The following is a 27,443-nucleotide window of genomic DNA, read 5'->3' as shown; positions in this document are numbered from 1 at the left end:
CAATGAATAAATAAGTTACAAAGGCAAAGAATGTCTTCATATTATTGTCCATATAGTTTGACCTTCTAGGTGCCCTGAAAGGATCTTAAGGAACTCCAGAGATCCCCAGATCACACTTTAAAAACCACTACTTTAGGGGGTGCCTGGGTGGCTCAGCGGGTTAAGCCTCTGCCTTCGGCTCAGGTCATGGTCCCAGGGTCCTGGGATCAAGCCCCGCATGGGGCTCTCTGCTCAGCGGGGAGCCTGCTTCCTCCTCTCTCTCTGCCTGCTACTCGAGATCTCTGTCTCTCAAATAAATAAATAAATTCTTAAAAAAGCAACAACAACAACAACACTACTTTAAAGAATTGTCATAAGTTGAGGGAAGGAAGGCATTTTAATTCATTCGAAAAGTTTTCCAGTGCCTACTCTGCGCCAGCTACTGTTCAAAGCAAACTAGATAGATCAAGTCCTGTCCTCAGGGTGCTCAGCATATGTAGGGGTGAAAGAAGGATCAGGGACCGCCTCTGTCGACATTTGAGCTGAGACTTAAGTGACCGAGGACAGGCCATGCAGAGATCTGGGGAAAGAGAATTCCTGGCAGAGAAAGCCCCCCCCCCCCCCCCCCCCCCCCCCCGCCTCGCTGGAATGTAGGCAGAAAGATCGGGTTAGCAAGAGGTCGGACAGGTGGGCCGGACCAGATCTGGCGGGGCCAGGTAAAGAATTAAGAGTTTTAAGTCTAAATTTCTTGACTGTAGCAAAATGGGGGAAGAGGGTGGAATGGCTGAAGGATGTATGTTTGGAGGCTAGGAAAGTCACTCAGAGGTCAAGCACATGCTCCTGGCCGGGGCCACTTTGGCTTCTCTGAGCCGCCCAACCCCGCCTGGAGCCTCAAATCCGCTTAATGACGCGACGCGGCGGCGGGGCGGGGGCGGAGAGCGCGCACTCTACCTCAAGAAGCTTGGATCTCGGCGCCCGCCGTAGACGTCGTGACAGAGGCGGTCCGTTGCCTGGGAGCCAGTGAGACGCCACTCGGCCTCCACCACTGTGGAGAGTGCCCGCGTTGGGCCTTGGTCACCATGTCGGTGCTGGACGCGCTTTGGGAGGACCGGGATGTCCGCTTCGACGTCTCCTCGCAGTGAGTCGCTCCTGGGGCCTATAGAGGGCGCCGCGGCGCGGTTTCAGGAGGAGACTGCACCCCCACGGCTCACGGCCCTCGCGAGAGCGGGAGGAGGTTTGAGCCTGTGGTTCCCGGGAGACCCCAGACTGGCCCGGCCACTGAGGGAACTCATCTCAATGAAACCCGTTTCAGAGATCTGGGGAAACAGAATTCCTGGGAGAGAAGGGGGGCCCCAGGCACCTAGCGGGAATCTGAGCCCAAGTACGTCCGGGACCATCTAGGACTTGGGCGTTCAGTACACCCAAGAAAGCTTGGGAGCTCCCGCTCCCCTCTTCTGTCGTGGGGGGACATTTGGAAGGGACTCAGGAGACCAGGGTTCTGAAACTAGGTCTGGAATGGCGACACATATTGTAGACCCTTAAGCTTCGCCATTTTAAGTTCGAGTCTCTTTGTAAAACAAAGGAGGTGGGAATAAGCATTTTCCATAATTGCTAACCTCGAGAACTTGGTTCCCATGATAAGCTTCCATCTTGTCATTCATTTAAATCACCAGTGGGAGGAAGGAGCTACTTTTTGGAACCTCTCAACAGAAACCCTGGTTTTTTTGTTTTTGTTTTTTAATGTCATGCTTTAAAGAAAGAATACTTAAAATCTTCCTACCCAAACACCAGGGGGAAAATGCCCATTGAGAAATTAACTGCTGGAAGACACTGAGGCTTCTCGGGTTAATGGTATGAAGCTTCTTAGCCACTTCCTATGATTCCTTATCATGACCAAAACCTTAGAAAATGAAATAATTTCCCAGGCTTAGTTGTGGCTTGATATCTAATACTAACATGGTCTTTGAGCCTTTAAGAAGTTGTGAGGGAAGGGAATTTATAAACGGTGGTTACAGATTGCACACATTCTATGACTTTTTCTAGAATTCTTGGAGGGTTCTTAATCCAAGCAGAGGTCCATTTCATGAGCATTTCCATTTTCTTGAACATTTATCAAGTGCTTATTATGTTCTAGGTACTATACTGATAGCTAGAGATACAAAAATAATAGAAAATTATTACCTGCCACCCATTTTAGTGCAGGAGATACACGTAGACAACTAACTATTTTTAAAAATGTGGTAAATACCATCCGGAAAAAAATGAACAAAAAGCTGGGGTATCATAGGAACAGAATAGTTCATTTTGCCTGGAGAATGCCTTGAAGAAGAAATAATATTTGTGTTCAACCCTGAAGACTGGGCAGGGCCTTGTCATGGTAGACAGGAGAGTATTCCAGAAAAAAAAGAACACAAAACACTGGGAGCAGAGTCTTGGAAGTACAAACGGCATTGGCTGGAAGGCAAAGACAGCAAGTGGAGGATGGAGGAACAAACAGGTAGATTAGCCAGATTATAAAATGTTTAGCTGAGGATTTTGGACATAATTTTTGAGGCAGTTGGATGACATGGAAGACTCTTAGGCAGAAAAGTTATATTATGATCATATCTGTATTTTGAGAAGGTAATTGGGTCAGCTGTATGGAGAATGTGTTAGAAGTCTCTTTCACATATTCTTCTAGGTTCTTGTTTGTTTTGGGACACTCTGGAATGCATTCTGTCTGACAGCAAACTATTCTTCCCTCTTTATTTCCTTTTATTCCCTGTATCTAATTGTTTACTGATTCCTAATGATGCTTTAACTTGCTCCTTCCATAACTGCCTAACCTCCTTTCCTCTACTCAGAAACCTCTGAGGGTTTTCCATTGTCCACAGGACAAGGCCCATACCTATCTGACTAAGCATTCAGAGGTAGTGGCATGTATTTCTCACTACCTCTTAACATGGATCTTCTTCCCTAGCCAGGCCCATCTTTCCACATTCTTCTATCATTTCTTTTTTCTGGTCTTTAATCACTCTTCTCCCTCTCTCTCTCATTTCTCCAAATCCTACCTCGCCTAGTTCTGGCTTTTCTACATGTCCCTAACTACTCCAGGCTCCACTGGTCTCCAGACTCTTAAAGTTCTTAAGCCCATATTTTCAAATGCATGAGCCTTTGGTACTGTATCTTTTATACTTATGGTTGTTTTATATGCATATGTCTCTTCTCTCCCTAACTAGATTGTAAGTGGGTATAGTTGTAGCTATTAAAGCCTCGATATTTATTTTAGACAAATGAAAACAAGACCTGGAGAAGTCCTTATTGATTGTTTAGATTCAATTGAAGACACCAAAGGAAATAATGGGGATAGAGGTGAGTATATTTCCTAATATGTTTTATATTTCTGGTTTGATTTACAAATGTTAAATCATATTAACTGGAGAGTAAGATATAAAAGAAATGTAACTGAGACAGTGAAAGAGTTAAATCCACATAAAAATTTTCTCAGACTTAAACAGGAGAAAAGATGGGTATTAAACCTTTAGCCAGGGGCGCCTGGATGGCTCAGTGGGTTAAGCCTCTGCCTTTGGCTCAGGTCATGATCCCATAGTCATGGGATTGAGCCCCGAATGAGGCTCTCTGCTCGGCGGGGAGCCTGCTTCCCCCTCGCTCTCTGCCTGCCTGTCTGCCTACTTGTGATCTCTCTCTCTGTCAAATAAATAAATAAAATCTTAAAAAAAAAAAAAAAAAGCCTTTAGCCAGGGAATACAGATTCTTCCTCCAAAGTTTGGTCCTTCTGTAAGTCCCAGTTTTGATATCAGCTTTCTCCAACATAACTGTTAAAACTCCAGGATCCCTGTTTGTAAGGGGCATGGCATAGTTCTGACTTTCGAATCTGCCTCCCCACGAAAAGAATATGAGTTGTGGAACATAAGTAGATCATAGCTGTGCTATCTGGAGCCATGCTTCCTTTTAAGAAATCCAAGAGTAATTCACAATCCCTTGAGACTGACACCTGGAGATGGACGTGTGGAGAGCAAATTTAGTGCTGTATTGTAAAGTCTATTGTAGGTTAAGCAGTGAAAGTCTTGTGAGACATCTGTGTATGTCATTGAGGAGCAGCCAGAGTTTGACTCTAGAGTCCCTCTCAAATCAAATTCCCCAAAGGCTAGAACTTTGAAAAGTCCAGGCTGCATGCAACAGCTGTACATAAAACCAGCATCCAGTGACCAGTTCTTGTAAGCATCACTACTATTGTTTTGGGGGTAAAAAAAATAGGGGATGAGTGGGCAGTCTAGTATCTCTGAAAAGGTCTTTTAGAGAAAGGGAGGTTTAGGAGGATGGGTCATAAACTTCTTATTGAAGAGAAGAGTAAATAGGGGGAAAGGAGCAGACCTCTTTCAGGTGAGAAGGATCAGTAAATCCTAGAGACTACACAGTAAACTTTATTGGGAGAATGGGCTCACTGCAGCCTTTCAAGCGGCCACTTGCTCTCTGGGTCTTTCCTCTGGTCTGCTCTGGGGTGGAATGTGAGCAGCACTTAGTTGTGGGCCTTTCTTCCTTGTGAAGGGCACCTATCATCACCAGCAGCAACAGGCAGATCCTGTCAATGGCAAGGGTCCATCCTTAAAAGAATGCTTAGATCACATTTATGAAATGCTTCCTAGTGTCAGGCCCAGGTGAGAGTGAGGTATGAAGGTTTAGCAACAAACAAGAAGTCTTGGTTTGTGCCTTTGAGCCTTTGAGGGTGGAATAATCATCTCTAGATACCTGGATCTTGACAAGCCTAAATTAACTTAAGGAAGCCAAGAGAAAATTTGGTGGTTCTCATACAGACTGGCAGGAACTCTTATGTGACAGTCCATCTGTCAGTCCAGACACAGACTATGGATAATAGAACATTTTTCAGTTCATTGGGTATTCATTGAGTGCAGAATCTTTTACTAGCACTTTGGAATAGAGAGGGCAAAACACCTCCCTGGCCAGAAGTGTCCATCACAGTGAGTGCCTGAAATCTTCCTATTCATAAAAATAACTGTATGTATACTCACCTCAGAAACATTCCCCAAAAAATGGAATGTTACAGGTGGGTATAGAGCTTCTGGTAAATAAGAAGGCAGAAAAAAGAAGGCGAGTCCTGCCTTTTAGCCTTCTTCCTCTCCTTTGCAGCAGTTTGAAAATTGCTGAATTAAGGCAATCATTAAGTTCAGGAGACCCATGTTAAAACTATAAATACCCCAAAAGATTAGCACTTTTAATCCATTTCAACTGTAAGCACCCTGACACGAAATTATCAGATTAGCTTTGCACTGAAGCTGTACGGGAATGAAACAGCCGTATTTCAGTGTTTGAGATTAGGAAAAACAGAGACAATTATATTTTGGTGTTTGAAAACACAGAGAGAGACAAGTCCATGCCTAGGACACTGGGTTTGTAGCAACAGGATGGGGCCTTTCAGCAAGAACGAGGCAACCTAAGAATGCTAGAGATTTGTAGGAAATGTACCAAGATCAGAAAAATAGGTCATTAGAGTTGGTCAGTGGCTTTATTTACCACTCCATAATTTTTCCTGGAATCTTCTAATAGACAAGTATCAAAAAGAATCAAAAGATATCCTAGGCTTATAGCCCAGTTGTGGAGACATAATGTTACTTACATGAAATGTTGTAAGGAAAACATAAATCAGTGTATCTATAATAACAGAATAGTTTGTCCACAGTCTTTCTTGCTTGTGCTACTGGCCTACATTTGTCCCTCCAGGTCCAGCACCCATCACCCTTTCCCCCTTGCCCAGGGAAAATGACTTGTGTAGACTACGTCGAGGGGCTCCTTGTGCACTCTAGCTTTGGGTTGGAAGAGCCAAGCCAAAAATCAAAGGGGGTCAGGAGAGTGTAGTCTGGATATTTATTCCCCCAGCTCTTTCTTCTCAAGGCATTTAGCCGTGCAGGACCTCCACATTTGCCTAACTGTTCCCTATCCTTGTCCCACTGGTCCTGGGGTGGTAAAAGGTTTGCAGCATTCACTTACAATTCCTGATACCCCACCCATACCTTTCTAATAAGTGACTTATTTATAAGTCCTTTATAAATAAACCTCAGTTATTCTGATTTGAATATGCCATCTGTTGTCCATTTGACCCCAACTGATAGATGCAGGGTCTGCTCTTCTATGATCTTGAGTGAATCTTACAGTCTTGAAATGCTGGGTTATTTACTTTTTGTCAAACATAATATGTTCCACAGTTTCTCTTGAGAATGCCTTCCTTTATTTTGGGAACAGCCTTCTCCCATCTTACTCTAGCGTTCATACAAGCTTAGTTTCTCTGATTTGGGGTATTCTCAGGGTTTTCAGGGAGGAAGAAGTATTACCTGGCTATAGATGACTCATCAAAAGAATTCTCTGGGGGGCACCTGGGTGGATCAGTCATTAAGCATCTGCCTTCAACTCAGGTCATGATACCAGGGTCCTGGGATCGAGCCCCATATGGAGCTCCAGCCCCGCATCAGGCTTCCTGCTCAACAGGAAGCCTGCTTCTCCCTCTCCCCCATCTTTAAAAAAAAAATTCTGTGGTTATAATTTGTTGAAGAAATGTTGGTTAAACAAAGTTAAGTGAGTTTTATTCAGGATTATCACAAAGCTATGCTAGTATGTTAATTGTATCATAAATCTGTAAGACACATAGTTTACCATGCTCAGATTTACTTGACTTTTCTTTTTCTAGAGCATTTATAGGTACTACTCTTTCATAAGATCGCACTTTGAGAAATGAAGTTTATCTAACTCTGTATGTCAGTGTAAGAACATCAGTCTGAGGTTAGGGATGAAAAACATAAGGCCTTAAGCAGACTTCAGCTTGGCCATAACTTCCTATGAGCAAAAAATTTTTTGCTTATTGCAAAAAAAGAAAAAAAGTATTTATAAGTGTGGCTCATATAAATGAGAACTGTTAAGAGAACACTCCTGTGGCAGAGATTAGTATATGTATGAAAGTCCTTTGAGTAGTGTGATTTCACCAAATGGCTTTGTGATTGTACTATCCCATACTCATTCTCAGTTGTGCACATATGACCTGCCAGAATTCCAGAACAGCTTCCACCAAGACAAAAATCCAGTACACAGTTCTCTCTATTAATTTGAGTCATTGCTCTTGGCATTGAAGACTTGTATCCCTTCTGTAACTATCAGATTTTGTTTCTCTGAGATTCTGAGTCGTGCATTGTATGCCTTACACTGGATAGATAAGAGAAGTAAACATGTTCAGTTGATAAATGTCTGAGAACATCTGTGGGGGTTACTGCTCTTCCTGAGCTAGAGGTTTCATGTCTATCTCTTTCTACTGCAAAAATGGGTTCTTACTTAAAGTAACCTACTTTTTTGTCTGTTTGCTTTTAGGTAGACTCTTAGTAACAAATTTAAGAATTATCTGGCATTCCTTGGCATTACCCAGAGTCAATCTTTGTAAGTATCTTTGTTAGAGAACACTAAAGAAAAAAAATACTTTGTCTGAGGAACTTGCACAGTGGCTTTTGATAACCAAAAAAGCTGTACCATGAAATATGAAGAAAAATTGATAAAAAAAAAAAAAAAAACTTTAGCAATCCTAGACTAACCACAGACTGTACCATTTTGGAAAAGAAAGGTTTTTCAGTCCATTTTGTCTCTTGGACACACACAAGATTAGTGCTTTTACACTGAATGGTTTTGTTCTTTGCATATCTTTGACAACTTCCTGTGACCTGTTTCAACTAATCCAGTAGAAGGGAGATCTAAATTCTAATAAAAGTGCAACCTTCCAATATGTTAAATTTTGTTTTACTTATTTTGAAAAATTATTTTAGATTGTCCAGCTAGACTTTTTCTCTAGAGGTACTGGTGCTAAGATGTTCAGTAAATAATAATATATAGGTTTTAGAGAAGCAAACTTCCTTTCTTTCTTTCTGAGAGAAGCTAAGAATGTTTGCAAAGAAGCAGAATTTACTTTCTAATTCGTTTAATTATTTAACTTAAATTTGTAGTAATATATTAAAATGTTTTAAAGTTGTACTTTATATTTAATTTTTAAAAAACTTAAAGTTCTATATACAGAGGTTTTTATCTTTCAGTTTATTATATCATGTTCTTGAAATTCTTTGCTTTTGAATTTTAGCTATCGGTTACAACTGCATATTGAGCATTACAACAAGGACTGCTAACTCTGTAAGTCTGAAAAATCTTATTGAAATATATATAGTGAAGAAGCATTAGATATTTGAGATTGGACTTATTTTCACTGTAAATGAGAAATTGCTCTTGAAATCTGAACTTTTAAATAAATTTGTTCTTACAGAAATTACGAGGCCAAACTGAAGCTCTTTATATACTAACAAAATGTAACAGTACTCGTTTTGAGTTTATATTTACAAATTTGGTTCCTGGAAGTCCTAGACTTTTTACTTCTGTGATTGCAGTACACAGGTATGATAATACTTTATGGAATATTGAATAATTTTAAGGCCAATCTATGATTTAGAAGTTTATAGGGTAAAGTGTATAAGTATGGTACCATCTTCCTCCACGCTCAAAAGATTGCAGTATCCTGAAGATATATAGAAGAACATAATGCATTATCATTTAATAAACACTTTGAAAGTATTTATAAACACATAAGACTACCGAAGATTCATAAAAATTTCTACTTGAAGATTCTATTAAATTAGCTACTGGTAGCTAGTTATTGTGAAACAGAGAGTTCATTCAATATAGATAATGAAGTTGGATAATTCAGTTAATGAATTAAAAAAGATTATTTTAGGGGCGCCTGGGTGGCTCAGTGGGTTGGGGCCTCTGCCTTCGGCTCGGGTCATGATCCCAGAGTCCTGGGATCGAGCCCCGCATCAGGCTCTCTGCTTAGCAGGGAGTCTGCTTCCTCCTCTCTCTCTCTGCCTGCCTCTCTGCCTACTTGTGATCTCTCTCTGTCAAATAAATAAATAAAATCTTTAAAAATAAATAATAAAAAAGATTATTTTAGGGGAACCTGGGTGGCTCAGTTAGTTAAGCCTCCAGCTCTTGGTTTTGGCTCAGGTCATGATCTCAGGATTATAAGAATGAGCTCCACCTAGGGCTCTGTGCTCAGTGCAGAGTCAGCTTGAGTTTCTCACTCCCTTTCCCTCCCTCCCCCACTCCCTGCTCTCTATCTTTCTTTCTCTAAAATAAATAAATAAATCTTAGGAAAAAAAAAAGATTATTTTACTAGCAGTTGAAGGCATGTCTGGGTGTTTTCCCTAAAGAGTTTTGTTTTCTTTTGTGGTGGTTTGTTCATTTGTTTGCTAAAGTCTTTACACTACCTTAGCTTTTTTTTTTTTTTTAGAGATTTTATTTGTTTACTTGAGAGAGAGTGAGAGCACAGAGGACAGAGGGAGAGAGAGAAGCAGACTCCTTGCTGAACAAGGAGCCCAACACAGGGCTCTATCCCAGGACCCTGGGGTCATGACCTGAGCCAAAGGCAGCTACTTAAGTAACTGAGCCACCCAGGTGCCCTGCTCTTTTTTTTTTTTTTTTAATTCTGTAAGGAAATGCAAGTTGACATCTTCTCATTTCCAAGATATGTAGAAACAACATATTTGCACATAATTTTTGGGTGAAACTCGGCCTCAATCCACATGTCATAAATTGCTTTGCAGGAATATTTTTCTAATAAAACATCACAATTTAATTATTCAGTGCTGCACATTGTGCTCATATCATTTCCTCCGAGTGAATCTACAAAGGGTGGCAGTTAGTTGAGGAACTGCAGAAAATATGGAACACTTCACAAATTTGCATGTCATCGTTGTACGGAGTCTATGCTAATCTCCATTATCATTCCAGTTTTAGTATATGTGCTGCTGAAGTGAGCACCTTAGCTCTCTATTTTTAACCAGCCTTAAGTACAATGATTTTTTAAAAGCTTGGCTAAGATGACAGGCAATTATACATATACACAAATTTATGCTAACACAGAGAAGTATATACACTATTTTTTAAATTTGCATTTCTTCATTACTAGTGATATAGACATTTTTCTCCTTTTTTGGCTATTTATAGTTTTCTATTATAAATTTCTTAATTATGCCCTCATCTGTCATATATGTTGACATTTATTTCTTAGTTTCCTAGTTATTTGATTTTTCATTTTGTTGATGATTTCTAATCTATATAATCATTTAAATTTTTTGAGATATAATTCATATAATATAAAATACCATTTTAATGTTTACAGTTTGAGGGGTGCCTGGGTGGCTCAGTTGGTTAAGTGTCTGCCTTTGGCTTGGGTCATGATCCCAGAGTCCTGGAATCAAGTCCGGCATCTGGCTGCCTGTTCAGTGGAGAGCCTGCTTCTCTATCTGCCCCTCTCACCACACCCCTCCCACTCGTGTGCTCTCTCTCTCTCTCTCTCTACTCTCTCTCAAATAAATAAAATCTTTTTAAAAAATAAATAAGGCTTACAGTTTGGTCGTTTTGGTTTTCACAAGATTGGGTAGCTATCATCACTACCAATTCTGGAATATTTCTGTCACCCCAAAATGAAACCCTTGTAGCCCTGTAGTCCCCATAGTCCTTCCCTATCCTGTCCTCTTCATACCTCCTGGCAACCACTGATTTATTTTCTTTCTGTATGGATCTGCCTATGTGGGACTTTTTTTTTTTTTAATTTATTTATTTGTTAGAGTGAGCGAGCACAGGCAGAGTGGTAGGCAGAGGCAGAGGGAGAAGCAGGCTCCCTGCCGAGCAAGGAGCCTGATGTGGGACTCGATCCCAGGACGCTGGGATCATGACCTGAGCCGAAGGCAGCCGCTTAACCAACTGAGCCACCCAGGCGTCCCATGGGACTTATAATATAAATGGAATCATACAATATAGCGACCTTTTATAGCTGACTTATTTCACTTACACAGTGTTTTCACTGATCACCCATGTTGTAGCATGTATCAGTACTTTATTTTCAGTACTTCATTCTTTCTATAAATAGTATTACATTGTGTAAACATTTTGTTTTCTCACTAGTTGTTGATACACATTTGGATTGTTTCCACTTTTTAGCTACTATGAATGTTTTTCAGTTGTGTTAGACATATTTCTAAACCTTAGCTCTTTATTTTACTTTACTTAGAAATATAATATGAAGAGGAGTATGAAAGGAGCTTATAAGCTGCTTTTCTTCAATAGAATAAAAATAAGAGTTCCCCCACAAGTAACTCAGCATAAAGTTTCCATTTTGTCCACTGGTTAAACGATGATTACAGCACTAAAGGAAATTAAGATTTATAGGCAAATGCTCAAATCTTCTTCTTTCACAATTTATATATTAGCTCAATTAAAGTTAAAATGACAAGTTTAACAATGAGTATTATGATTTATGTAAATGACATTCAAAGTTATTCAGGCTAAGAAAATTCTTTAGTCTTATTAAATGGGTAAATTAGCCTATAATTTTGTGGGGTAAAATTATAATTAATCAAATGTTATAATAAAATAATCCAAAAACTTATAATAAAACTAATCAGGGGCACCTGGGTGGCTCAGTTAAGCATCCCGATTCTTGATTTTTGGCTCAGGGTTGTAAGATTGAGCCCCATGATGGGGCTTCATACTCATCAGGAAATCTGCTTGAGATTCTCTCTATTCCTCTCCTCTTCTCCCTCTGCCCCTCTCCTGCTTGTGTGTGCTCTCTCTCAAATAAGTAAATCTTTTAAAAAACTAATCAAAACTAATAATAAATACTGAAGAAAGTTCTGAATACAGAACTTTCTTGGTATTTATTATTTATCAATAGGAGGGCATGGAGGGAAAACAAAGAGGGATTATATATATATATATGTGTGTGTGTATATATATATATATATAAATGTATACACACACTCACACAAACACTTGCACATGCATACACACTGCCCTAGGGTCCCTTTTGTGATTGGTACAGATTTATTCCAATTTTCTGTATAGAGGTAGCTGTGAGCATGTTTGCGGTTGCAATGAGAAAATTAATTGGACTCCCAATTGTGCCTTTGACTAAAAGGTGCCTTTGACTAAAACCGAAATGGAGAGAAGGATTTTGATAGGGAAAAATAATTTCCAAGTCTATTATATGCAAGCATTGTTTTTCAGCTTAAAGAGAAAATGTTTCCTCTCATATGTGCTATATGATACATGTTGTCTTAAAAATTAGACCTCTAGGGGCGCCTGGGTGGCTCAGTTATTAAGCGTCTGCCTTCAGCTCAGGCCATGATCCCAGGGTTCTGGGATCGAGTCCCACATAGGGCTCCCTGCTTGGCGGGAGGCCTGCTTCTCCCTCTCCTACTCCTTCTCTCGCTGTGTCTCTCTCTATCTGTCTCTCTCTGTCAAATAAATAAATAAAATCTTTTTTAAAAAATTAGACCTCTAAAAATAGGTAGTGAGATTAAATATGTAAATACTACACTAAAATGATATAAAAGACTGTGACAGCAAAATTTATTGAAAAGTAAATTTTTAAATTTGTTATAATTATTTGAATGTATACATAAGTATTAACAACTGTATATTTTGGTAGATAAGTAAACATAACCTAAGAAAACCACATTTTCAGTTTGGGTTGGTCTTTGTTCTTTTTTATAGAGCATATGAAACTTCTAAAATGTATCGTGATTTTAAATTGAGAAGTGCACTAATTCAAAATAAGCAACTACGATTATTACCACAAGAACATGTATATGATAAAGTCAATGGAGTATGGAATTTATCCAGTGATCAGGTATTGTGCAAAAAGCTAATGAACCTTTTGGGTCAGTGCTTTGGTAATCATTTTCTCATTTGTCATTAAGTTTGAATATTCACTTAACTCTATTAAAATTAGCATTATATCTCCTGATAAATTAGTATTGTAGCTCTTCATATAAGATAATTTTCTGATTTTCTTATTTTCATGGTTTTGTGTTCTTTTTAGCAACATTTGTTGTACATAGAATTTATAGCGAGTAGTCCTTAGAGATTATCTAGTTCAGTCTCCATTCACTTATTGATTAAAAACTCAGGCCCCAAAGAATTAAGTGACTTCACACATCTAGTTCATCTGAGAACTATGTTCTTCTCCACATGCTGCACTACTCTCATCACCTTGATAACTTACACTGATGGAGGATAGTCATGAGGTGGACAGTCGTGGAAGACTTTTAATCTGGTCTTTTGGGGGCGGCTGGCTGGCTGGTTGGAAGAGCATGTGACTCTTGATCTCAGGGTTGTTAGTTCAAACCCCATGTTTGGGTGTAGAGATTACTTAAAAATAAAATATTTAGGGGCGCCTGGGTGGCTCAGTGGGTTAAGCCTCTGTCTTCAGCTCCGGTCATGATCTCGGGGTCCTGGAATTGAGTCCCGCATCGGCTCTCTGCTCAGCAGGGAGCCTGCTTCCCCTCTCTCTCTGCCTGCCTCTCTGCCTACTTGTGATCTCTCTCTGTCAAATAAATAAATAAAATCTTTAAAAATAATAATAATAAAAAAATAAGATCTTAAAAAAAAAGAAATCTGATCCTTATGGAATTAAATGTATAACTCATTTGGTGATTCCTATATCCATTACCATGACTTCTCATTTGCTCTTGAAGTTATGACCATTTAAAACATCTAAGTTGGAATAAGTAACACATCAATTTCTAAAGAAAATTTTTCTCTTACATAAGAATAGTTTCTTTGGTTAGACCGATAACCACTGGAGTAAAGTTATAGCATTTGAATGAAGAACTTCTTGCTAAACATTGTATCATAAACTTAAGTTGTACATAAATTTTGCTCATTTGAAAAGTTCTAGTTTTAAACTCTGATAATGGTTCTGTGGTAAATAGCCAGCTCTACATCTGAATAAGTACTCATCAGGAATCAGCGAGCTTTTTACTCTGACGGGCCAGATGGTGAATATTTTAGGCTTTGCAGGTCATACCATTTCTGTCATGACTTCTCAGACTTGCCATTGTAGTGTGAAGCCAGCCATAGACAACAAATGAGCATGGCTATGTTTCAAAAAAACTTTGTTATGGATCCTGAAATTTGAATTTCATACAGTATTCACATATCATGAATTATTATTCTTTTGACTTTTTTCTAGCTATTTAAAAATCTAAAATTTGGTTTGTGGGGCCAAGAAACTTGGCTTCTTGGCTCGTGGGCCATACAAAATGAGGCGAGAGGCCAGATTTGTCCCACAAACCATAGTTTACAGATCCCTACTTTAGGTCATAGCTTAGAAGTCGCTTTCTATAAGCTTCTTTCTGTGTGTTGCTTTTGCAGTCTGTACTTAATTACTACTTTAAATTGTTCCTGATCTAAAATACAGAGCTTGTCTGTTCCCCGGCATTAGATTGTAGGCTTTATAAGGGTAGGAGTGGAATCACTGTGTTTATACTTAAATCTTTACCATCTAGCACCACACCTGGCATTTTAAATTGATTAATTAAGATGCTCAGGATTATAAGAAATATTTTACTGAAAATAGGAATGTTATTATTAACCTAACTTCTGTTTATTAAATATAAAATATGCCTTCCTATTCTTTTATTTAAAAAATCCTTAGGAGTTTTGCAAGTTGCTCTCTTCTAAAATAAGAGGAAAGAATGACATAAATAATTATTCTTTATAAAGTTAGACTTAGTACTGTTTAATGGGATGTTGGCCAGGAATAAGGGGGCTAAAATTCTTTGTATAACAATTTTTTGCAAGATGAGAGTAGAGGAGGGAACTCTATATACTTACATATATGTTTATTAACTTAATTATAATTAAGAAATAGTTGGTCTTTTCTGATGTTTCAAACCTGGTCATCCCAGGTTTTGGGTTTGTAAGTAAATATTTTATGCCCAACCTCAACATATAAAATAAATTCTTCTGGGAGTATATGGTGGGGAGGAGGTAGAAATGGAGGTGGATAATGATATGGATAAATAGTAGAGGTGGCTAATTTTGGTGCCATGTACTAGGTATTAAGGGTTTTTTAGACCATTTAGTTACCATACCAGAGTAATTATGAGCAAATGTTGAGGGGCCATATAATTGGAAACAGTTTTGATTCATAGTTAGTGTTGAAGAGCCATAAAACATCTCTCATGGACTAATGGAAGTTATCACATATGTTTTGTCTTTCTCTTACCACAACTTCCTTGTCTTAACTTAATCCCAGGTTTTGAACAATAGCTGTAATAAGATCTAACACTTGCAGAATGCTTACTATGTGTCAAGCATTATGATAAGGGCTTTATTTATAGGGGTTATTTAATCAGATTTCCACTTTACATTTGACACAATGCACCAAGAACAAATTTTTGCCCATGGTCAGGCAACTGGTAAGTACTGATGGCATAATGATTATAGTCTAACTTCAGAATCCAGGCCCTCAGTTAATTGTTCTTCGATCCAGTGAATAATGAAGTCATTGATACTCCATGATACTCAATTCTGGTATTCTCTGCTACTGTGATAATTAGAATTATCCCAGTGTTTAGAAAATAAAGAGTAAGTATTCAAACAAATGGTCACTGATGTATCTCTTATCTTTTACAGGGAAATTTAGGAACCTTTTTTATTACCAACGTGAGAATTGTGTGGCATGCAAATATGAATGACAGTTTTAACGTCAGCATACCATATCTACAAATTGTAAGTACATGCATTTTGGTGATCTTATTTTAATGTAGAATAAATAATTTCTGTTCATTAGTTAATGGAACTTTCAAGACTAGATGAATTGTCTCCCTCTTTTTCAGTGGTAGCAGTATAGCTGACAGCAGACTTTTAAAATGTTGACAATTTACAGTTTCAACACAGAAAAAACCTAACAGTACTTACATTCAAGGGATGCTCCACCATTATAAACTTGCTATTAAGAGAAAAATATACTGGACTTAAAAATTTTAAATAGTCACCATACAGGGGCACTTGGGTGGCTAAGTCAGTTAAGCGTCTGCCTTCAGCACAGGTCAAAGTCCCAGGGTCTTGGGATCAAGCCTCACATTGGGCGCTCTGCTTAATGCAGAGCCTGTTTCTCCCTCTCCCTCTGCTGCCTCTTGCTTGTTTTCTCTTTCACTGTCCAGTAAATAAATAAAATCTTTAAAAAAAAAAAATAGTCGCTATGCAGATTAAGATGTATCTCTCTTTTTCCTTTTCTTTCTTTCTTTCTTTTTTTCTTTCTTTCTTTCTTTTTTTTTAAGATGTGTCCTTCTTAGATTCCAGTCAGAGGACATTAGCTACTACAGTTTTCCATAACCTTTTCATAAGGCATGTATACAGTGGTTCTTTGCTTGGCTTCAGCACACTGATCCACACACGTTGTTTTGGCTCTCTTGACACTTTGCTTTTAAAGCCAGAAGGAATTCTTTAATTCTGTGAGTGAACTGTTTTCACTGTATTCATATACAGCATGTAATACAAGCTGGATTCATACTACAGTTTTGGTGAAAGGAATTAAGATGGTTTTTAGTAATAATGATTTTTTTTAAAGATTGTATTTATTTATTTGACAGAGAAAGATCACAAGTAGTCAGAGAGAGAGAGAGAGAGAGAGAGAGAGGAGGAAGTAGGCTCCCTGCCAAGCAGAGAGCCCAATGCGGGGCTCTATCACAGGACCCTGAGATCATGACCTGAGCCGAAGGCACAGGCTTAACCCACTGAGCCACCCAGGCGTCCAGTAATAATGATTTTAGCTTAAGTTCAACTAAAGCTGTTAAAATCCAGAATAGGAACTAACTACATTTGAGACCAATTTGTTTTGAGAATAAAGGTGGTTCTTTTTATCTCTTCTGCTGCTGCTACTATGTGATTCAGTGAAACAAATAGTAAACTCCAATAAACTGAAGAATTTCATTTTACATAAGGAAATTACTTATAGGACTCTAGTGCAAATTAGATGGAACATAAAAATAGTTAATGAAAATCCTGTGTGATTTTCCTATAATAATTACACTTATTGCGGGATATGAGTAATCTTAATAAGAGCAATTTCATTAACAAATATTTATTGAATAGACACAATGTATGCGATATCTGGAAGATGTCATTTTTAAAAAGATTTCCTGGTTTACAAGAAGGATGATTCTTTGCTAACTATTCCCAAGCCTATTGTTTGCTGAATTGTTTGATTTTTGAGTTACTTTAAAATATCAGGTCATTCATTTGCCAAGTATTTAGCACCTATGCTGTGCTAGGTGCCAGCAATACAGTTGTGAGAATTATGAACCAGTATACAGTTCCTGCCATCAAGGTTTCAGTCTGATAGAGATTAAACAGAAAATGATAGAATCTGGTAGGAAAAAAATAATTTCTGGCCATCCAAAGAAATGCAAGAATTTATAATTGTGGCTGGGAAAATATGACAGAATCTACGTAGGTATTTGATAAACCGGGGTTTGTATTGTTCATTGCTGTTTTATATGGTTTACATATGTTACAGCTCATCTGACCTATCTCTATTATACTACAAAATTACTGAGTAGTAAACAACCTTGTGCTTTTTATTCTTCAGATAGATGCTTTTTGTTATTTAAGAATACAGTTCCCAAGTATGGCCTCTGGAATGAATTCAGCTTTGTCCAAACAACTTGCAATCTGATATCATCACAGTCTGTCACTAGGACAGTCATATTCATGTGACTTTTAAAAACTAACCCAGCCTTGGGAACCACTCAAAACACTGGCTCTCTAGTACTAAAAGATTGCTGGCCTTTGGTTTAAAATACTCAGAAAAGTTGTATACTCCCTGATTGTGGGGGGTATTTGAGTCAGATAATTTTGTGCGTATTTCAGATATGTTTCCTTCGTATTTCCTTACAAGTCTGCTGGCTAGTTCTAGTATGAACATTTTCATTTACTTGATCTCTGTGGGACTATAATGAAGGAAAGAAGGAGAATTCTGTTCTTTAGATTATGAAAAGCAGTTACTGTGTAGAAGTTGAAAAATTTGTTTGTGCTAAAGAATCACTACTATCAGGTAATAAAAATATGCATTTTCTTCTTTTCCATTTTATATCTAGCGTTCCATAAAGATTAGAGATTCAAAATTTGGTTTAGCTCTTGTCATAGAAAGTTCTCAGCAGGTAAGATATTATATATCCATATTAATCTTTAATAGATTTTTTAAACTATGTAACAGTCTATATTTTTTGTTTTATTTATATAGTAACCAGTGTACATTCAAGAAGAATATTAGCTACAACATGTTAAGTAGAGTTTAAAGTCATATAGTAATTGTACTCATAGGAAAAATTGTTTCATGTTTCCTTGTTGGACAGACATAACCATTATTATCGTTATGATTATTATTTTTAGTGACAGAGTTAAGTCACTGTACTTTTTATGCATTCCTTCAATCTTTACACAACCCTTATGATACAGTTACTGTTTTTCCCCATTTTACATTCAAGGAAACTGAGGCTTGGAGAAGTTAGGAACCTTGCCCACAGTCTCTCAACTGGTAACTGGCGGGGATAGGTTTTCATTCAGGACTGACTGACTCACAAGAATATCAATGAGAAACACAGATATATACAAATATACACACACATGTACCCTATTTGAGATTTTATACTCTCACATGCAGGTCATACTATATCTAATTATAATTCCTATGCCGCATTAGGCCAGCAATGTATTTCTTTGCAGAAATACATTTAAATAAAACATATACTTATTTGTAAAATCAGTGCTCTTCTAAATTCTAACTGTAAATATGAATGTCTACTCACTCCTTTCCCCTGGCCTGCAGATTTGTGGCTTCCATATACTGAGTGCTTACTATGTGCTTACTATGTTCCAGGAACTGTATCAAATATCATGTGTACATTATTTTATTTAATATAACAATTTGATAACTGTTTTATGGTTAGAAAATTGAGGCTTGGATGGGGTGGCCAGGTGATGGGTATTAAGGAGGGCACGTGGTGTGATGAGCACTGGGTGTTATACACAACTAATGGATCATTGAACACTACATCAAAAACTAATAATGTATATGATCTCTCTGATATGGGGAATTTCAGAGGCAGGGCGGGGAGTTGTTGGGGGTAGGGAGGGAAAAAATGAAACAAGATGGAATTGGGAAGGAGACAAACCATAAGAGACTCTTAATCTCAGGAAACAAACTGAGGGTTGTTGAGGGGTGGGGAGGCTGGGTTATGAACATTGGAGAGGGTATGTGCTATAGTGAATGCTGTGAATTGTGTAAGATTGATGATTCACAGACCTGTACCCTTGAAGCAAATAATGCATTATATGTTAATTTTTTAAAAAGGAAAAAAGAAAAAAGGAAGGAAGGAAACACACAGAAGACCATTAAAAAAAGAACTAACAATGTACTATATGTCAGCTAACTGAACATAAATAAATAAATAAATTTATTTTAAAAAAAGAAAATTGAGGCTTAAAAGACTAAGAAAAGTATGTTTCCCAGCATCAGATAGCTGGCAAATTTGTTGTAAAACCTGAACTTAAACTCGAAAGAATATGCTCTCAACCTAAAGCATATGCTTTCACCTTTTACAGTATGCTACTTAATTTTTTTTTCTACTTAATTTTTTAACAGTTTTCAACAACAACCTGTCGTGTTAAGGTTTCTTTCCTAATTCTTTAAGGAATTAGCCTCAGTTGGACCATTCCCTTTCTTCTGATATATGGTCTTTTCCTTTTCAAGGTCTAGCTCAAGAAAAACTTAGTTCCATTGGCCTTCACAATCTATAGTGTATTTTCTTATATCTTAAAATCTCATCTTTGATATTTATATATAGAAATGATGTGGTATCTGGATATGCTTCAAAATAATCCTAAGTGGGTAAGGGGAGGAGATTTGGGGAAAGGGGAGGTTAAAGACGGAAGAGAGTTGGCCATATGTTGCTACTTATTGAAGCTGGTTGATGGCTACGTGGACACTTACTGTACCTTTTTTTTTTCTATTTTTGTATATGCTTTAAGTTTTTCATTACAAAAATTTTAATGAAAAAAAATCAATTTACTTGTGGAGTTCTGAAATAACATTAAACAATGGGGTATAGTTTATCAGATAGTATAAATACCCGTTCCTCAGGCTTGTTTTTTGTTTTTTCATTACTTTTTCTTACAGAGTGGAGGATATGTTCTTGGCTTTAAAATAGATCCTGTGGAAAAACTACAAGAATCAGTTAAGGAAATCAATTCACTTCACAAAGTCTATTCTGCCAGTCCTATATTTGGAGTGGATTATGAGATGGAAGAAAAGGTAACTTGTTCACTATGTAAAATACAGTTTGCTGAATTGCTTTCACACAGTCTATAAAATACAGATATAAACACATTGTGAACAATTTAAGTTTGAACTATGTTTAAAATGATGGATATACAGACTCTGCTCAGAGAGCATGACCCCTTGGCCATCACTAATTTGTGCCATCTACCTATCTTCTCACTGGCTGCTTCGTCATTCATTCCTGCCCTTCTAGGTGAGCAGCTTATCCAGAGGAGTGTCTATGTACAAGGCTCCTGTGATGTGGACAGACTTCAGTCTCTCACTGTTTTATTTTTATTCCACTTCTGCCTCCCATTAGCATTCAGGCAAACCTTACAGGCCTCACAGACACCAAACCCACCCTGTTCTCCAAGTCCCTCAGCTCTCCTTTGACTTTACTCTTCAGCCTCTCCAGCTGAAACACTTGTCATCTGGTGTGTCACTGGTGTCCTCACCAGCCACTCCTCTCTACTGCTCTATCAGCAGTACTCTGGCCAGAGGTTCTGTCTCGGGTGGCCTCACTGACCACTCTTATCTCAGGTTCCCTTGCTGTCTGTTCTTTTGCCGGCACCCTCACTGTACTCTGTGATGGTGCCCTTGCCACCCACTCTTTCAACAGCGTCCCTGCTGGCGCTCAGCATGTTGAGCCCTATCACATAGCACATATATTATCTATATCTCTTCTGCTCTTGGACTGCAGCATGTGACCCGAGAAGATCAGGAAGTAGGGCTGGACAGCTAAGTTCAAATTCACACCCTCTGACTTCAAACAGACCCTTGTTGCCTTGTAGCACTCCTTGCTAGTTTTTTTCTCTTCCTGCAATATTCTCTGTATATCCCCCTTCCCTTCAAGCTGAAACATCTCTTTGGGTTGCTGACACTGTATTAGACATACACTCATGTTTTTCACATCTTTAATCATCCTTTTCTGTTTTCCTCCCAACTTGCATTTCTTTCAACACTCTCCCTTTCATTCTGCCTTCTCTGTATATTCTTCAGGAATATCAGCCCTCTTCCAGTTTCCTCAACCTATACTTTTTTTTTTTTTAAGATTTTATTTATTTATTTGACAGAGAGAGACATAGTGAGAGAGGGAACACAAGCAGGGGGAGAGAGAGAGGGAGAAGCAGGCTTCCCTTGGAGCAGGGAGCCCAGTGCGGGGCTCAATCCCAGGACTCCGGGATCATGACCCAAGCCGAAGGCAGACGCTTAATGACTGAGCCACCCAGGCGCCCCTCAACTTAAACTTCTGTAGATGACTCCCACTTTCTTTTGATCTTGACACATTCTCTGAGATGACCATGGTTCTAAATATTCTTGAATATTTTCACATAAATGAGCATTCCAAACAACATAAATTGAATTTCTCATTTAAAAGTTTGTCCTAGTAATTTAATTAAGTAAATAATTTTCCAAATCTGTAAGATACACTGGGACTTGAGTATCTCAAATGTGGCATACCTAAAATGCTATCGTTTTTCTCAAAAGCACCATCCTACTGATACATTTATTTATTTTCTACTTATTTATTTTTAGCATTGGCAAAGTCAGCTGTGCTCAGAACCTCAGAGATTTCATTTTTTATTTTCCTGATTGTCTTATTTTATACATTCAATCATGAATGTCTCCTCCCTTTTCCTATCCCTTTCTTTTCACTCAAACCACAATTACCATTATTACTCTTGCTTGCATAATAATATTGTAGAACATACCTGGTTCTTGGAACCTGGCAAACCTGACTTTAGTCCCAATTTCACCATTTATTTGTGATTCTAGGTAGATTTGAGCTTAAATTTTCTCATTATAAAATGAAGATAATCTGGGTGTCCAGGTGGTTCAGTCGGTTAAACATCTGCCTTCAGCTCAGGTCATGATCCCACGGTCCTGGGATCGAGACATGTGTCGGGCTCCCTGCTCAGCAAGTAGTATATTTCTCCCTCTCCCTCTGCCCTTCCCCCCTGCTCATGCTCTCTCACTCCCTCTCTCTCTCACTCAAATAAGGAAATAAAATCTTTTAAAAAAATTTTTAAATGAAGATCATCTGTCTCACAAACTTATTAATCATATCCTTGAAATTCCTGGCACATGAGATACTCAGTATGTTAGTTCTCTTACCCATTCTCTCTCTACCTTTCATTTCTTTTCTTTTTTGGCCCCTCGTATGTAATAATAGTGGCCATAATAACCCACTCTGTCATCTCATGTAAGTCCCTACACCAAGCCACCTCTTCAGGGAGGTCTTCCCTGAGCACCATCTAAAACAGCAGCCTCCATCATTTTATTGTTCCTTATCCCTGTTTGCTTGCTTGCTTTGTTTTTGATAACACTCATAAGTCTTCTCCACTACAAATAATCTCCATAAAGTCAGGGATTTTCATCTACTATCTTTAACCCTGTATTTCCAGCAATTAGAATTAGCACATAATAGGCACTTTAGTGAATATTCCTAGATGTTGAATGACTGCACTGAACACCTGTTGTTCCCATTCACTGCTCTAAGAGCTTTGTATACATCATCTATCTCATTTAGTCCTCCCAACAGTACTATGAAGTATAACATTATTATTATCCTTATCTCACAGTTATGGAGACGGAGGCTTAGCTAGGTTAAGTTACTTGTACACAAAACTTGTCACACAACTCTGAATGTAGTTGAAACACTTGAGGCTATCCTCAGATTAGTGAGTCAGGTCACTTTTGTTGAGCACTATACTTCTACCCTATACACCCTCCCACCAATTACCTATAGATAAAGTCTGAATTCTTTGGACTGGGATTAAAGAATTTCAGTGGACACCAGCCTACATTTTCTACCTTATCTGCACAGCCACAGTGTCTGGTTGTGCAGGCTGTGCACTGCTCAGCTATGAGAACATAGTAAACACAGACTTTAGTGTGAATGATGCTCCTTGGGATTGTTCAGTACAGTAGCCGTGCATAGCTTCTTCTGTCTCATGGGACTCTTCTGTTCTGACCATACTGGATTATTTATCATTCTTCAGCCACATTCTGTGGTTTCTCTCTTTTGCTGATGCTGTCCCCTCTGGCAGAAATACCTTTTCCCCTAATCCTACCTATGGAAGTCATCCTCATTCTAAAAGGCCTAGATTACATGCCATTCTTTTCTTCATGAAAGTTTCTGGGATTTACAAGCCAGAAGTTGTGCTGTCTCTAAACCTTTCTCTTATAATGGATAGTACATTTGTTACAACTGCTATTCATAGGTTGAACCATATGATACTAATATTTGATCATTTTTTACTAACAAAAATGGTAATTTCAAATGTTCCAACCTAATATTTAGTTATCTGTAATTGTGTTTTATTCTTTCTCCACCCCCACTAGATTACAAACCTTTTGTGGGTAGGGACAGGGAGTTTTTGCTTGGTAGTGTTAGCATAGTGCCTAACACACCAAAAATACTAAAACATTTGAAAAATGAATTAATATTGGTACCACATTTTATTCTGCTTTACCATTGGAATATTCCATGCAACTCTTAGTTCTTTTACTTTTCACGAGTTCTATTTAATGACTGTTTTGAAGAAAATTGAAAATTTGCTATATCCAAACTTAGTTTTTTTTAAACTGTGTGAAAGAAAATCAGATTAAGTCCATTGAGAGTTTTTCTTTAAGGATATCTCTAAGTGGGGCGCCTGGGTGGCTCAGTGGGTTAAGCCTCTCCCTTCGGCTCAGGTCATGGTCTCAGAGCCCTGGGATCGAGCCCCACATCGGGCTCTCTGCTCAGCAGAGAGCCTGCTTCCCCCTCTCTCTCTGCCTGCCTCTCCGCCTACTTGTGATCTCTGTCTGTCAAACAAATTAAAAAAAAAAATTAAAAAAAAAAAAGGATATCTCTATCATATTAAGTTTGTATAAATTTGTCATATTAATACTTTTGATGATACTGACTTCATATTTAAAAGCTTAGGTTTAACTGATTTATTACTCAAGTTAGTTTTAGTAGAATATAAATTATACAATGATTTTTCTAAGACTTGAATAGTTTTTTAATTGTTTTAACCATTTACAAGTATTTACAATTCTCACATCACATTTTATTAAAATTATTTGTTTAAGTAATATTGTCTCCTCAATGCATTTTTTTTTTCTTGATGCATTTTAATATCTACTGATTTTTAGCCACAGCCCCTTGAAGCTCTAACAGTTGAACAGATTCAAGATGATGTAGAAATAGACTCTGATGATCACACGGACGCTTTTGTGGTGAGCATGACAAAGAAAAACTACTAAATTTCTTAAGATTTTTTAAAAATCTCAGTCATGTTTAAGTAATGGCTTAAGTGTATAAAACACCATAGAACTTGAGAGTTATCTTAAACATGAGTTAGAAAGTAACTTTTTTTAAGTTAAGGATTTTTTCTTTGTTTGAAATTACTTTTAAATTACCAAACTGGGAAATAGTTTGAGAACACTATTTTTCAGAGGATTTCAGATCTGTGAAAATTTTTTCATACCTTAGAATAATAGAACAGTTAAATTAATAGATAATAGAACAATTAAATTAATGTAAAATATATTTTTCATTATTAATCTTTACAAAATTGACTTCCTTTCAACTTATTGGTATATTATATTAAAAACTCTATTTGAGGGGCACCTCGGTGGCTCAGTTGGTTAAGCGGCTGCCTTTGACTCAGGTCATGAACTCAGGGTCCTGGGATCAAGCCCCACATCAGGCTCCCTGCTCATCAGGGAGCCTGCTTCTCCCTCTGCCTGCTGCTCCCCCTGCTTGTGCTCTCTGTCAAATAAAGAAATAAAATCTTAAAAAAAAAAAAAAAAAAACTCTATTTGAACTATGAGCTTTCCTATTTCCAAATTTGTATGATTTCATAGCCAAAATAATACTAATGCTTTATATATAGTATAATGTATGAATCTGGCCAGCATACCTCTCTGGGAATAAATATTTTTAAACAAGTGTGAAATTAGTATAAAATATTTAATTATAAACTATAGCATTTGCTGACACATTGAAGCACTGATTGCTTTGTTTTGTTTTGCCAGCACCTTCTCCTAAACCAAAAGTAGGGATGAAATTTTATAGCTTCTAAGTCATTCTTTTTATCTCCTTTCAAGTTAACAATGCTAATTGTATGCTAAATTACAAAATACATTTTTTTGGAGCTCAAAACATAACTCTTGTAGTTGTTACTGATGATTAACAGAAGTGAAATCTGCTACTACCATAGTAAAGATAGGTGAGAAGACCATTAGACATACGGTAACAGAATATAAAATACATTTAGTTACACTATTGTTCTGTAAATTAATTACCTGTTCCTTAGTTCACTGACCTGTTACATGTCAAGTATGTGAAATAGAATTTCTTTGTCTTCTAGGCTTATTTTGCTGATGGCAATAAGGTAAGGACATTTTCTCTATAGTATTTGAAAAAAAACTTTCTATATTCTAACATTTAGTATTCATAAAACTTATGTGAAACCTATTTTTTGTTTTTTTTCCTCTTCCTTGCCCACCTTCTCTATTCCCATCTTATCCTCTTATCTCCCAAAAAGCAACAAGATCGTGAACCTGTATTTTCAGAAGAACTGGGGCTTGCAATAGAGAAATTGAAGGATGGATTCACCCTACAGGGACTTTGGGAAGTAATGAGTTGATCTTGAGTTGAGCTGGATTTCTATTTAAAGATATCTCAAGATTAAAGATACTAGTTGCCTGCTATAAGGCATGGAATAGTTTTTACTTTTACAGAAAAAGCTTTTAAAAAAGAGTTTTTTAATGATTAAGGAAAAACTCATTTATCTAAGGTTTTATTGCCACTTTTCTAAAAATTGTATTTAAAATTGTAATCAAAATGTATCTGGTTTGTAAATATGTTTATTTTGTACCTAATGCTTGTAAATTATTAGTCTGCAGATATTAAATGACTGTATCATGTTGGGTTTAATAAAGAATTTATGGAGCACCATTTAATGTTTTGAAAGTATTGTTTAAAAGAATAAGACTATTCTTATGGAGTAATCAAAGTACTGCCTTTTTTATTATAAAAGCCTGGTTTAAATAAATTATCAAATAGCTCCAAATGTAAGCCAACTTTAATATAAATCATAACCCTTAAACTTGTCATGTGTAAGTGACCATTTCTGTAAAACCTAAAAATTATAGTTAACTCTAGAGTATATCAACCCCTATGTAATGTTTTGGGCACTATCTTATAAATAATTTCAATATAGTATTGGCAAGAATACATTTATTTTTTAAGGAAATAGTTTTAAATAGTTTGTAAATAAATTGTTCATTTATTGACTTTCTCCTTGTTTGTACTCATTGAAAAACCTCTTTGAAATTTTCAAATAGGATATTCTCCGATTTTTTGGTTAGCTACAATTTGGCAACTTCTCTGGCATCCCTGCTTTTTGCTACTGCTTTGATATTAAAAAAAAAAAATTGTAAGGAGCCTTTGTCAAATCATTGAAATTAACCAAAGGAGCCCTCTTTCTCTAGAGGGAAAGGAGTGAGTGTGTAAAAACTTACAAAATAAAATGCAACTGTATGTACAACCATAAACACATAGTAACCAAATGCTAACTAAGTGCTAACCTGAGTTTAATTAAAGTCAAGGAATAAAAGCTATACATTGGTTTCTTTATTTAAAAAGGAAAGGAGTTGTACATTTTTAAGAGATAGAGTTATAATAAACAACCTACATTAAGGGGGAAAGGGGGCTGTTCAAAATTTTTACACAGGTCACAAAATGCTGCCAGAAATATGTTTAAATAGTTTTCGAAGCAAAACAGACTTTATAATTGCTGACTAGTAAGGAATCTCAAATGTCATATCATGGTGTTCACATCTGACTCACTAATCTTTTCAAATGTTAGTTGTTAACAGAGTAGAGAGAAATGAGTCATTTATTGTTTAATCAAGGGAGCAGCTGTTAGTTTCTTCTAGTGTGTTAAAACCTTTAGTGACATCTATAAATGGAAAAAAGAGTCAATGAGCTCTTCTTTCAGCTGTTGTTTTAGCAGCTGACAGTACCTTTGACTTCACTGTGATGTAAAATAAAAGAAAAAAACCTTTACTCATAGAGACCTTGAAGTTTAAAAATACACAATTCACTGATCTAGGGGCATTTATTCATTTGACAAATATTTACAGAGCACATGAGGCCTTGGGGCTATAGGATTGAACGAAGCAAATAAAAAAACAAAAATTTCCTGTCTTCAGGGAGCTTATAGTCTTTTGAGCAGGTTTAAGAATACCAGACTTTGAAATT

At 37.3% G+C, this 27,443-nt stretch overlaps 1 protein-coding gene across 1 annotated transcript; it reads left to right on the top strand.

The window, feature by feature from the left end:
- The first annotated feature begins 998 nt into the window (after window positions 1-998).
- On the top strand, window positions 999-26,602 carry BBS5 (Bardet-Biedl syndrome 5). Its single transcript, XM_080799263.1, has 12 exons — window positions 999-1,117; window positions 3,248-3,330; window positions 7,351-7,416; window positions 8,105-8,154; window positions 8,285-8,412; window positions 12,571-12,706; window positions 15,499-15,594; window positions 17,964-18,026; window positions 20,045-20,179; window positions 24,326-24,409; window positions 25,546-25,569; window positions 25,723-26,602. The coding sequence occupies exons 1-12, from the start codon at window positions 1,059-1,061 to the stop codon at window positions 25,822-25,824; spliced, it is 1,026 nt and encodes a 341-aa protein (XP_080655389.1). The 5' UTR covers window positions 999-1,058; the 3' UTR covers window positions 25,825-26,602.
- Window positions 26,603-27,443: the final 841 nt, after the last annotated feature.

This window comes from Martes martes, assembly GCF_963455335.1.
Source record: "Martes martes genome assembly, chromosome: 3".
Taxonomy (NCBI): domain Eukaryota; kingdom Metazoa; phylum Chordata; class Mammalia; order Carnivora; family Mustelidae; genus Martes; species Martes martes.
Note: the sequence above shows the minus strand (reverse complement) of the source record. Positions and strands in the feature narration are given on the sequence as shown.